Raw genomic sequence first — 14757 nt, 5'->3', positions numbered from 1 at the left:
TTTCAGATTCAGAATGTATTAGAGTTGCCATTAATTCTATTAGACGTTACTCTTGGTTCACCCAAAGTATGTAGTAGTTCAAGGTAAAGAAGATACACTACTTCTTTTTACTTCCAAGATGTACCTTCAAGTAAGGGACCAAGCTGGAAGGTCTGAAGGACTCTTTTAACATTTGCTTACTTGGAAGAGGACAGGGACCAGTAAAACTTAGATTTTTAGCACAGATCCACTTCAGTGATTGTCTTAGTGATTATGAATACCATCATCAATATAGCCCCAGAATATTAGGGGTTTTCCCTTGACCCTACCAGTTATCTAGAAAACACACCTCTAAGAGAAGATGACAACTAGGAAACCTAGGCCGAGACCAGAAAGGGCTCATAAGATCTAGGAGTTAGCTAAGCAGTGTTGGACTAAGCAGATAAACCTCAACTATTTCACTTAAAAGTCTCAACAACCTTGAGATTTATTCATTAAGAAGAATCACGGGCTGGGGATGTGGCTCAAGCGGTAGTGCACTCGCCTAGCATGTGTGCAGCCTGGGTTCGATCCTCAGCACCACATACAAACAAAAGATGTTGTGTCCGCCAAAAACTAAGAAATAAATATTAAAAATTCTCTCTTTAAAAAAAAAAAAAAAAAAAAAAAGAAGAATCACTGGGCAACAGGCCTTGGCAAAGTAACAAACCAGTAATAACTTAGGAACATTTATCTTTAGAGTTTAAATTTTGTTATAACGATTTCATTTTTTTCTAGTTTTTTTTTAATAAAATGAATAAACATGTTTGAACATGGGCAGGATCATTGGTCAATCTATAAGAACAATCAGGTTACTCAAATTAGAATGGTACTGTGAAAATATATTATTACTAGATCCAAAAAAGATACAGCATCATTATAATGATTATACATCTAGTTCTGATCATGTGTCTTTGGGGGATTCTGCAATTTTTTGGCTCTAATTATAGGTCATTTGGATACTTGTAAAATATTTTGCTTTTTTCAATTTTAAGTCATAGTCATTCTCCCATTTTTTGAGACTTCTGAAGATTTCAGTATAACTTCCCCCTCCTAGTTTCTTTCAGTGTTACATATGCAAGTGATTTTGACTAAAGTTTGTGATTTTATTATAATGACACTTGATAGTATAACACTGAGTGGAAATATGTGTCCAAGAACTAAAAATTCTTCAACTCAATAATTTATAGCCTCGGCTGCCTGAAAAAGTGCTGTAATAACAATACCATTTTCATTTGTCTTCTGTTGGGATTATTGTTATAGTTAATGTTAGTTGTATGACTCAAAGAATAAATCATACACGTGTATTGTAAATAATAAAAGAAAACTGTACTACTTGGCATAGTATATGCTAGTAGAACATTTTTATACAATATTTTTCATATGTTGCCAACAGAGTAATATGGGAGGAAAACCTGAATTTTAAACAAATTCACTATAAAACACCTTTGGTCTCAGATGAAAAATACTTTTTTCCCATATTATTTGTACATTATTTTGTTCTGATAAGTGTACATGTTCAAGAGTTAGCATTCTTCTAAATAGTTTAATACAATTATGAATGGTTAGAAATCTATTGTTTATTTTCCAACTCTCTAAGTCACAATAATAAAACATTTAGAAACCTGTTTTAAAGCACATTTAATTTGTGTTTTGATTCTTAATTTGCAATAAGGAGATGAGAATTTCAAATTTCAAAAGAAAATAACTTCTGATATTTAGTGCAGTGTGCATGCCTGGAGAAATGAATGCTATAGCTTTAAGATAAGGTAGTCTGGTGATTCATTGCAGGAAACAAGATCGATTTGGAGCAGGCTCCTACTGTTAGCTTTTTTGAAGATGGATTCTCACGCCGAAAATAACACAACATATTCTAGATAACAGCAGTTTTTCCCCCTGAAATCCACCAAAACTGAAGAAAAATCCAAGTGACTGTTCTTAGCAGCTGTGTGGCCTGGAGTTCACTGGGGAAGCTGGCTTCCTGCAGTCCCCTATTCATCACCTGCTTCAAAGACAGCCTGGCTGGCTATAGTTTGCAGGCCAGGTAGGGTGCCATTGTGCACAGTCTGGGAGGATTAATATCAAAGCTGCGGCAACCAGGCCCTTGGTCTCGGGCTGCCATTCAGTCTAGCAGGGAGAGGCTAAGACTGGCCAAGGTCACAGTCTCCAGTGTGGAGTGGACTGGGAAAGGATCTTGAGAATAGAATGCTTTTTATGAAATCATGGGGCAAGCTTGCAGCACAGCAGGTGCTCTTCTGGAAGACATAACGTGTGTTTATAGTGCTATACCGTGGCTGACAACGAGATAATAGAGCTTCGAAATTTATCATTTTATTTTTAAAAACAACTGTATATACAATAATCCAGATGCGTATTTAGCTCAGATCTTTTATTTGAAAATCATAAAGAAAACTGATCGATTTAATTGCTGCTTTTTACATCTGTGTATTTAAGCAAAAAGCAAAGCGTACTGACTATTAACCATTTACAACCATTGCTGATCAGTAATACTGGAATCTTGGGGAGGAAATACCTAGCTTTCAACATAATTTTTTTTCAATGTTCAGATATTCATGTCAACAGATTGCAAAAGGATTTCTTGAATATGCCCAATAGTCTTGAATATTAGGAGGTTTGGATAAAATCCCCCCACACACACACCAAATGAGGGTATTTCAAGGGTGAGGTAATAATGACGCAAAAATAAAATTTTCAACTTGGACAAATTAGAGAAAAATTAAGCTGTCCATGAGTTGTCATGACGACAAGGATGTTCTGTTGATGAACTGTCCTCCTCATTGTCCAATCAGATAGTAGAGCTGAAGCTGGAGCATGAACAGGAGAAGACGCACCTATTACAGCAGCATAACGCGGAGAAGGGTAGCCTAGTCCGAGACCATGAACGGGAAATTGAAAACCTGGAGAAACAGCTTCGCGCTGCCAACATGGAGCACGAAAATCAAATTCAAGAGTTCAAGAAACGAGATGCGCAGGTAATTACCAATAATATTTGATAAAACGGGTATCTTTTTAAAAAGTCATCAGCGTTTAGTGTTTTCTTCTTATTCTTGTTGATGCACGCTGTTTGATCATTTGCAAAACTGACATATAAATGTGATTTTTTTTGTTTTCTCTTCCCCACCTCCCCGTTTGGGGGATGAATAAGGCTTTAACTACAGAAACCACAGGTAGCCAGATTAAAAATCCCATGGCGCGCTATAACTTGGCCCCTTTCTTATAATCTTGTCTCAGCTCCTTTCATGATGGGTTTTTTAAAGGTATCTACCCCTTACCCCTCCCCTCAGCCTTAGAAAATCCCTAAGAAATATATTAGCCTCACTCCTTGCTTTTTGTTTTAATCTCTGTAGGTAATCAAAGCAGCTGTTTTCATATTTGCTTTTCCTCCCTAGTATTGCTTTTTTTTTTCATGAGCCTATTTGATTAGATCACTCAGATGGTAATTGATAAAATGACTCCAGAGAAGGGCTATTTCCCATTAGGTCTGTTGCTTTCTCCTGCATGCACATACACATGCCTTCTAGCCTCCATCTCTGTAGTCCCTGTTGGAAGCCATTTGGCAGAATAACCCCCAGCTGTGGTAGCATTTGACTCTTCAAACTTATGGATGAAATGTGCACTGTCAGCATGGAAAATTATCTTTATAAATTTCAGATGAAAAAAAATCTTATTGGGTATGTATCTTTGTGGTACAATACATTCTTTAGGGTATATATAATCAAGGGCCTTTAGTGTATCCTCTTGAGGAGATTGCTGTGAAATTTTATTAAAGGAAAATTCAAGAGCAGTTGACAACAATAAAAAGATAATTTTCTTTTCTAATAAGACCATATAATATATTAGGTCTAAATACCTCTTTTCCCATTGAAATCTAATCATACTAACCACACCACAGATAAGCTTTTCCCCCTATTTGTCCTTCCTCCCAAAATAATATAATTTTCAAACAAAAAAATAACTCTTCTGTTATGGTATATGTTTTAACAAGTCTGTAATTATCTAAGCATAAAAATACTGCTAATTAATTAAGATGCTAATTTTTTGAGTGGAGAGCGGGAGGCAGTAAGGCAAAGAATGGGAGTTATTGGTTATTTTTCATTTGACCTTGGGTTGTCTTTTACTTTCAGAGAATAACTGGTGCAATATAAATATGCTCAGCACAGGTTTTTGGCTGATAATATACATTTGTAGAAAAATTATTTTTAGTTTGTTTTATGGTGGCATGCTAATCTAAAGGTAGTCATTGTAGTAGCTATGGTACTAGGATAGTCATATGGTTCCTGTTAAATCAACACACATTATACTTTTGCCATCAACCTCATTAGAGCCTTTTAAAAAATATATGCTAGACTTTTGATTTTCAGCCATACAATTTATTTAGAATATTTTCAAACTTGTATTCTCCTTCAGACATGATGTTAAACCCTACCATTGTCTTGCCATTATAACGAAGGAATATGGGGTCTGAATCAGTAAAGGATCTGTTTGCATACTAAAATCAAATAATGGATACAATAAAATACATTAATTTACATAACTTCCTACCATTTTGGTGCTTGGTGGAAAACCGAACAAGTGGAGGCCGAATTTAGAGGAAATCTTTGTGATTTTGTATATGCCCGATCTGCCATGTAGGGCGCGGTTCATCCAATCATAACAAAAGGGAAATTTTAGAATTACTATGTATAATTAAGCCACAGGGATTGTATAATTTGGTTATTAATTGAATTTCTTCACACAGAAATATTAAGTATGAGGGCTATATGACCTCTTCAAATGTTGTAGTTTAGAATGTTTCTCGTATTTTGTGTCTTTCTTAGAACATTTTACTAATTAGAATTGCTGTCATGGGAATTCCAGTAAGCAATGGAAACTTAGGCTAAATGCATTCTTGGCCAAAATGAAAATAATTTTGTGTGTTTTGTACTTAGTTGTTTTTAGAAAATAGTTTTTATAACTTTCATCAATGTTATATTTTATAAATTTTAGCATGTATACCAAAATGCTAATAATTTCTGTATATCTTTCGTTATTCATTGAGGTCATTAATTCAGAGTTTTTTTCAGGTAAGCCCTGAATTTTCAAACTATAGCTCTTCCTTATTGTGGTCTAAATAGTTTATTGTGTAATTTAGGAATCAAATTCCATTCACAGATTGCAAAAAAAAAAAAAAAAAAAAACCCAAAATGGACTTTAAAAAAAAAAAAACACAGAAGATATTTTTTAAATTCACTGTGTTATTTTATGCAGAATAAACACACACAACATAAATATTAGATTGCGTGATTTTTTTTTATTTTAGTTCCAGAGAGATTTGATTTTCAGTTAATGTTTGACTGTTCCAGTTTAGTAATGGAGGCCATTTTGTAAAAAGGGTTATTTGAAATACTTAACCACAAGAGGACCAGTACAACATCTGTTTGGGTACTATGGCTTTGTTTGCAGCTTCTCTTCCCTCAGATTCTTAAGTAAGAGTGATACCCTAAAAATTTACTTTTGGCTTCTTCCAAATATGTCATATAATTATATGCCAATATAAAAGTCATTATTATATATTAACCTGCATTAAGGTAAATCATACCAACTGGGAATTCCCTTTTGGTGAATATATTTTACAATTATTAGGTTATTTATTCTAATAATTGCTATTTTATAGAATAATGATAAGATATAGTAATGCATCTCAGGATGGTTAAACATTTTCCTCATTTCATTTGGTATAGTTAACTGATTATCCTGTATATTATAATTTTCGTCACACTACTTTGATTTTCAATGGCAGGATATATTGTGTCATGATAATCCCATTTGCTAAAATGTTCATTAAATGTTATTACCCTCATATAGATGTTCATGATTATTTAAGAAAATACACCAGATCAATAGAAATGAAGACATAAAAATTTAAACCTCATTGTTAAATATTTCTCATTTACTAGGACCCTCTTATTGAAATTATTTTGGAGAATGATTTGATTGATTTTATCACAGTTTTAATATGAAAAAAATTTGTAAATATCAGCTTCTTTTGACGTGTCAATTCTATATGTAATTCTTGTTTTGCCTTTGTGCTGTGCTATAATGATAGAATGTCTACATTTTATCTTGTTGAATTTGAAGAAAAATACAACATAGGTTCCTTGATCCCTTAGTTGTCTTTTTCAGACCCTGAACCATTTAGAGATTGCTTGCTCTTTTAGGTCTGTTACCCATGTGAGTGGTATGTATGAATACTGTATGACTGTTACATAGAACCTTTGTGATCCGCCCCAGAAGTGATGTCACCTCTAGGATGGCTATGTGACCTGTTGTAGTACAGACAGATCAAGAAGTCAGGGTAACCAACAGCTGTAGTGAACAACCCTTGGTATCTCTTAAATTGAATATGGCATTCTTGGAGAAGGTTATCAGCCATATCTAAAAGTACATTGAATGTAGCACTTGTTCTGGGGTTCTTGTATAACATTGGTATCTAAATGCCTTTGATTTCTTAAGCTGAAAATCGTGATTCTAATTATGATTCAATAATTTTTGCATAGTAAGTGGACAAATCATCTTGATTTTACTATATTGATTTTGTATTGAGAGGCTGAATTTATCACTGATTCTAAAATGTGGAATTTGTAGTCTCCTCTACTTAAAGAGTTTTCCTGAAGATTTTTTAAAATTAGGTTTTAATGCTATTACCATACTTTCCATGAATTTGAAAATATGGACATGAGGCTAAGTCTCCATTTATAAACCTGTTGTGTGTATATTTATTGAGGTAATTAAACACAGCTGCCATTCTTCCAAGGTTACTAAAAGGACAAATTTAAAGTATGTATGGTCTGAACATCAATGGTATACCTCTCTATGTACATGGTCTTTGAGCTCAATAGTATTTTTCTCTTGAGAGTATTTGATTTTAATTTCTTTATATGCCTACTTCTTTTAAAAGGGATTTAATGCAGTATTTTATAATAAACATATACTTAAATATAATAGAAACTAATAATTAAGTAGTATATGATATATAGCCACATTATAAAATTTATACTTTAAAAATACTACAGTTAAATGTCATTATAAAATTTATACTTTACAAAATACTATAGTTAAATGTCATTTTTACCTTGGAACTTGCCTAGAAGCCACAGCAAAGAAGGAAACATGATGAATTGTGTGATTCTATTTATGCAATGAAAGATATCTTAACTTTGCCCCTAGCTCTCAGCTCTGAGAGAAATTTATGGAACGGGACTAAATATGAACGACATTGACCAATAAATGGTGATATTCTTTGCATATTAAAACATTCACAAATAACTCTGTTGGGAAAACTTTAAATTCTTTAATTTTATAAAATATAATAAACAAATTTCCTATTAATGTGCCAGACTTTCACTCAATTTATTGAGACTACAATTATTCTCAAAAAACAAAGCTGCTTTGAGAGAGATAATTTTTTAGATATTATAAATCCTAAGAAAGTACATTTTAAGTCACAGGCTCACCAAATTCTAGTATGATCATTTTATAACCATTCTTGAAACCTTACAAATTATCTTTAAAAATTAGAAACATGGCTGAGATTAGAAATAGTTTAGAAGCTAATGTCCTAAATTAATTTTCAAGTGTGTTACTCTCTTATATCAGATTCTCTTGTCCTCTGAATTTATGTTATGAAAAACTATAATAGGAAATTTTAAAAATCAAATGATAATTCATTTCAGAAATAAAATATTTGTATACCTTAAAATGGCTCACAAACCTTACCTACCTAATCAAAATACTATTTCATCATTAATATTTATTTATTACTGTAATTTCTTTTGTTCTGAGGTAGTAATGGTTTTTTCTTTCTTAGGGTCAAACTGATGTGATTGCTGCGAAAAGCTCAACTATGGGAGCTGTATTTCCCCCCCAACCTGTGGGACTCTCACTGCTAACCCTGGCAACCCTGCTTTTTGTTTCCCTTTTCTCCCTGTTGACGCACAGTTTCATCAGGGTGGTTGCCTGGTGCTCCAGCTGTGTACACACCAAACTTTGATACTTATCCCTGACTTACCCAGTTATTTGTATTAGAGAGAAAGTGGAGTGGAAGTGAGTGTATTTTAGGTATTAAGGGGGTTTACTACAGTGGACCACATTTAATTTTCAGTCATTAGAAAGTTGGTAGGAAAAACTTTTTAATTCTTTAAATTTATTTTGCTGAAAGAAAAGACTTTGGGAACAGATTCCTGATAAAACCACACATTACAATTTTCTATGTATTTTCTTGAGATGAAGTTTTTTAAGAATTTTTTTAGATATTGATGGACCTTTATTTTATTCATTTATCTATATGTGGTGCTGAGGATCGAACCCAGTGCCTCACACATACTAGACTAGCAGTCTACCACTGAGCCACAACCCCAGCCCCTAGGTGAAGTTTGTATATTATTATTTAACTGCTGTATTTAAGGCAGCCCAAGAACTTTCTATATACTTTTAAAATACAAATAGAGATTCTCCTAATGAGACCATTTTAAAAAGCCTATGGGGGAAATACTGTTTTTTCTGACACCAAATCATAGGTCAGATAGAATTTATCAAATAGAGAAGGACAAAAATTCTTCTTATATTTTGGCATAGATACACTGAAGGGAAGATTTAATTTATTAGTATCCAGGAGTGGTGCATCTTATAGTATTACATATGGATTTTATAATATGCTTATTTTACTTATGAATTGTCATATAAGTTAATATTTATACAAATGTTGTTTCTTATGTGCTTAACCAGAAGAAAATATAAGAAAGTGCCATTTCAAGTAAAGCTATGTTCTTTGTAGGTCACCAGCTTCTTTTTCTATTATAATTCTAAAAATTCTGTAAGTACTTTTATTTTACAAACACAAAAGTAGCAAATATGCCTATAATTAAAGTATTACAAATAAGTCACCTTGGTCCTCATCATGGAGAAAATTAAGTTTAAAACAAAAATATAGGCTGGAAAAGAAAATTTATTCCTCTAAGAAGGAACCATTTGTAGTAGTATTATACAGTGTATCTGTAGCCCTGTGCACAGTTTTTAAATGTGGTAGTTACCATGGAAACCACATTCTATGGTATGTGGTCCACTTTTAGCTAAAGAATATTCCTTTAAAGGCAAACCTCGCAAATAATAACATGTAAAGTATTCCTTTTGAATTAGCAATTTTATATCAACTAACAGTGATTTCTTTTTAAAAAATTCTCTTTTGTTCTCATTATACTTAATGGATTTCTTTAGAAATACTAAAATTGTTCTTGTAAAAGAGGTAATTAATTGCTGGAGATACTTTAGGTACAGAGTATAATGTGATCACTCTGCAGTTGTAAAAATGAGGATGATTGCAAGGAGCCAGGAATCATTGCATAAAGGTTGTTCTGCTAGATGTGAAGGTTTTAGTCATATCAGTTATCTAAGTATCTTGAAATAATATGGTCAGATTAAGGAATCTAAAGAGAGGACTACATCCAATCGTTTTCAATTTATAGATAAAGAACCTATAATTCAAGGATGTTATCTTGTTCCAGATCATACAACTAGCAAATCAGAACTTCTTTATCTTAAAGCAGTGCTCTTTCTTGATATCACAGCCTCCTCCAAGAAAGGTTTTAGGTTTTGGGGAAGACTTGGACAGGCCAAAAAAAAGGGAAGAGGGTTACATATGAATCTTTGCCTGGCACAGGAGAGACACTGATACTCCTTCCTCCTTGTTCACCGTATTGAGCAATAGCTGTTATATTTCTTTCTGTGATTTGCCATACTTGATGTTGCTCCAAAGTCATAATTCAATAATACTGGTTTTTTTTTGGCACCAGGGATTGAAATTAAGGGCACTTGACCACTAAGCCACATCCTCAGCCCTATTTTGTATTTTATTATAGACAAGGTCTCACTGAATTGCTTAGCACCTCACCATTCCTAAGGCTGGCTTTGATCTGAGATTTTTCCTGTCTCAGCCTCCTGAGCCACTGGGATTACAGGCATGCACCACTGTGCCCAGCAATAATGCTGTTTTATTTCCACTTAGTAACTAGCACCTCATAAACAACACTGAATTTTTATGTTTGTGTATGTTTAACAGCAGCAGTGGCAACAGTAACAACCAATAGTTATTGTGTGCCTTTTGTGTACTGAGCTCTCTGCTAGGTCCTTTTATTGCATTATCTCATTCAACTCTTTATGAAAATGAAATTTCCTTCCTATAAACTGTTTTGACCTTGCTACCTGGGCCAGAAGATGACCCATTTTATTGATAAGAGAAAACTCAAAGCAGAAATAAACTTTTTAAAGTTATATAACTAGTAGTTAGTGCAGCTGGGACTCTTGGCAAAGTCTCCTGCGCCATATGCCTCTTACTCATGGAACATGTTGTCATTGAATTTTATGTATCCGCATAAGTCCATTATATTTCCAATTTTGGATTGTCCATGTAGTATTAGATTTAAAGAAGTAGTATTCACAGCTCACACTGTAAATCCAAGTCAAGTTTTAGCCAGTAGTTTAAATCTTTCTCTAAAACCACAGTCTGTGACCATCTGTGTGTGTGTTTGTGTGTGTCCCCCCCCCCTTTCTCTCTACTGGGGATCAAAATCAAGGGTGCTATCAAATTCAGGGGTGCTTTGCCATTTAGCTACATTCCCATCCCCCTCTCCCCTTTATTTGAGGCAGAATCTTACTAATTGCTAAGGCTGTCTTCAAATTTGAGATCCCGGTTGGGGTTATAGCTCAGTGGTAGAGCACTTCCTTCCTATGCTTGTGGCACTGTGTTTGATCCTTAGCACCATATAAAGATAAATAAGTAAAATAAAGGTATCATATCCACCTACAGGAATGTGCCATCAGGCTCATCTCATTTCCGTATTTTGAGATAAATTGAAGTATGAAGAGATGTGCATTTCTTAATATTTTCTTTGGAATATATATTTTCCCAACTTTTAGAATTTATAGAATGGAAAAATAAATGTATTTTTAAAGTAGCTTAATTTCTGGTTTTCATGTTTTACTGAAATAAAAAGGAATGTCCACAGTAAGACTCAATAAGATTTAGGTCAATGTGATATACCAATCTTTATAAAAACTATATAAGAATTTGCATTTGAAAACTGGTGATGTATGGTTTGTTATACATGGTTTACTATAGGTAGATGTATGTTAAATCCATATATTAATTTGGAATATTACATATCTCATTTATTTTATGAAATGAATTTTAAAATCTCAGAGTTCTGTGTTCATATTTTTTTCCTAAAGAAATCTAAGTTAGAATTTTATTATGTGACAAAAGCTAGTCAATAGAAATGACTATTAGAAATATGGTCAAGGTGGTTTAATAAATTATCTAGACACTTTTTTCCATGAAAAATACAAGGAATAATTAGTGTGTTTCTTTTAGACTCCTTAAAAACAACTTATGTTAATGTAATTTTGACTTAATTCTAGAGGCATTTTGGTCAAAATTAAAAGTCTAAGATGATTTTTTAAAAAAATATGTGCTCCCGCGTAAATCATTATTCTACATGCTGCATACCATGTCCAGTATGTCAGTGGACATGGCATGCAGCATGTTGGATAATAGGGAAATATAATAATAGTAAAAATAATAATAGGGAAAAATGCCATTAGTTATTTCTTGCATATTGTCCTTCCTTCTTGTCCTTTTCACCCTGCTGCCCCAGTGGGCAGAAACTACCACTGAGGAAATACTGGATGAATAACTCTTCTCCCTAGATGTCTTGGAAAATCCATTTTTGGATTTCCAACCCAGTATGTTCTGTAGGAGACATTGCTGATGCCTTCATTTACATATTTGAGGTAATTTTTTTGTGACAGAGAGGTTGAAGCCAGAGTGCAAGAAATGATTGGCAAAAAGATGATATCATTGAATGTTCAAAGAGCTAGCAAATTGAAGCTTATTAAGCTGTCATTTTGTCTTCCATTCAGGACTAATTGGAATCATGCCTAGTTGCATGATTTAAATGATATTTAATACCTGAGCATTTTTCATGACAAAATTGACAGAAATTGATGTTAGGGAGACCTTAAACTCCTATTTGAAGAGAGGTGCAAGGCATTACACAAAAATAATAGCCTTTAATATTTGTATGCAGAAAATATTTGAAAAATATTGTCCTTAAGTGGAAACTTTCAGATAATGATAATTGGCCTAATTGAGACCCAAAGTATTAAAATTGGTGGGTTAATGTGAAACTTGAGATGAGTTTTTGAGTTGAAACCAATATTAAAATTTAATGAAAAAATTATTTCACTTGTTCTAATAATAATAATTTTAAATTATCTCCTGACTCCTCCAGTGCTTCTGGATATTTGTGTCCTAAAAGGTTGTGAAAGATCACAAGAAATCACAAGCAAACAATATAAAGTTAGATTTCTGAAGTTCGAAAATGTATTATTTGCCCAGTCCATTTGGATTTGTTTTGATTAAGCATGCAATCAAGGCCTATATTAGTGATATCTAAATATGAGTTGATGGTGCCCTTAGAAAATTAGGTTGACTGCACTATGTGGCCTGAACCAGAGTCTCTTTCCTTGTTTGTGGGGACAGTTACACTATAGCTTCAGTCTCTAAGGGTGTGTGTGTGTCCCTCCCACTGATACAGTGACTCTGTGATGCAGAGGAGCTTTTAGTGAACAGGGGACCAATACTCTGGCAGGCTCAGTGTCTCAAGACAGGGTACTTTTCCAGTAGAAAGACTTGGAAGTTGCATGTTTTTTCTAAGGTTAAAATGAGATTGATGATTAGTTTGTTTATTCCTTTAAACAATACTTTTGATGATCTGATTTATTTTGTTTTTGCAAAGATGTTATTCAATGTGCAAAATGCATATGTCACAAATATTTCTTGAGAATCCAAATGTTTGAAGTGCAAATGTTATCTTCACTTGTGGACAAGTTATATGATAGCCCCAGAAAGAATGATATTAGCATGTATAGCATAAGAAGTGAAATGTGAGGGTTGAAATCTTTTTGTCTCTCAGTTATTCCAAAATTACTATTAGAGCGGTTACCATGCAAAAGCCATGAATTCTAGAGACACAGTGTGTTGTTAGCTCTCCTATTAAAGCAACTGGACTATGCAAATAGTGTTTCAGGCTTTGGAGAAAACATGGAAATATACTTTTGGACTTTCATCTCTGCAACTACTTCTAATGATATTCAATAAAAAATTGCTATCGCTAGAATGTTGGTGCTTCTTAAAACAACAGCATTCAACTCAGAAGTAAAAGTAGTAGAATAGATCTTCTCGTGAAAATTATCATTAACCTGATTGCTCTGAAATCTCACTGTTCCATAATGATATTGAAAAATGGAACTCTGTGGATTAAAAATTTATAGTTATGACTCTTCAGATGATATATAAATCAGATTTATAAAATCAAATTTATCTCCATTTAAGTTTTCCTATCTAAACATTGGGAAGAATTATGTACGTGGAATTTTCTTGACTTCAACTTTCAACTTGATTAATTTATGCCATTAAGATGTCTTGAGTGCCTACTCTGTGCCAGGCCCTGGCCTCACTATGGCAGTGCAATCATAGGCTGGGTAACCAGTTGGAGTGGTCTTAGTAAGAGGTAATGAGGGCTTAGCTAAGACAGAAGCAGTGGAGGAAATTGATGTGGCAGTGAGGAAGAGAAGAGACCCAGAGCTATGGTTTGACATGCCCCAAGACATTTAGGTGTTGAATCTATTTAAATAAGTGGGACTATGGAGCTGGGATTCAAACGAAACTTTTCCATCCCCGTTGGAAATCAAGACATAGAATCACAAGCATGGAATATATTGTATACCTTTGTGAAGGCAAGATCTCTCTCACATGGAGGGGGAGAGAATGAGAATAGGAGACACTCACTGCTTAAAGAGAAGGTAGACATGAACATTGAGAAAAGGGGTCAAGAGAGAGATGAACAGAACCAAGAGGAAGTAGTATTTCAGGAGGCAGGAAAAAAATCCAAAACAATAGTTCTAAACTCCTACATTGGTCTGAGAATTTGAACTGGGCAAATTTTAAAACTATCCCTATCAATGTTAGTTTATTGTTTCTTAAAACAGAAGCAGACCACTGCACTGGGTGAACAATGTATGAAAACTGACCCTTCCTCATAGAATCCTGCATGTGGACATGAACTTTGAGTTCAGGGAGTCCATGAAAGAAGTTCAAATATGAGACTCAGATGAGTGAAGCAAACTGGGCCATTAGTGGCCAAGTCAGGCATGATTTACAGGTGGGCATGTTAGTAATGTGGGAAGGACCCACTGAATGCCCAGCTCAGCATCTCTAGTCTCACTGTTGCTCCAGAAAACAGTAAGGTTTCAGATCTGGAGAGTTCTGCCAAACTTGGGTACTGAGAAGGGTTTCACATCTTACCTAAAAAAGTAGGATTGACTGTCAGGATCACCCAGTAAGGTACAAACTCAGTTCTGGGAGGAAAAGGAAACAGGGCTTTTCTGAGCCTATGAGCCAAGAGTATGAGGATCCTTTAAGCTTGGAGGGAGAATATATCTAGTATCAGCTGACAGGTGAAGAGGAGGCCACAAGCGTGTGGAAGCCCTCCCCAGAAGGGTCTTTCCAGGCAATTTAGCAAGTGGAAAAGAACATTACACATGAAATGGTTGCTGTTAACTGCTCATCTGTCCCATACCCCCAGGCTTAGAACACTGTGTGTGTCTGAGGGAACTGGGGAAGTC

The 14757-nt window shown here is 34.2% G+C and overlaps 1 protein-coding gene across 3 annotated transcripts in view; it reads left to right on the top strand.

Annotated features, from left to right (window-relative positions):
• The window catches only part of Cep112 (centrosomal protein 112), a 472932-nt gene that overhangs the window by 233303 nt on the left and 224872 nt on the right, over nt 1-14757 (top strand). For all 3 annotated transcript variants that reach the window (XM_076869863.1, XM_076869862.1, XM_076869864.1), the window contains one exon: nt 2829-3011. In XM_076869863.1, the coding sequence (XP_076725978.1) occupies nt 2829-3011 (183 nt within the window). The remainder of the gene's footprint in view (nt 1-2828; nt 3012-14757) is intronic.

The sequence above is a fragment of the Callospermophilus lateralis genome, chromosome 11 (genome assembly GCF_048772815.1).
Source record: "Callospermophilus lateralis isolate mCalLat2 chromosome 11, mCalLat2.hap1, whole genome shotgun sequence".
In the NCBI taxonomy this organism is placed as follows: Eukaryota; Metazoa; Chordata; class Mammalia; order Rodentia; family Sciuridae; genus Callospermophilus; species Callospermophilus lateralis.
The sequence above is the reverse complement of the archived record's forward strand: the minus strand, read 5'-3'. Positions and strand labels throughout refer to the sequence as shown.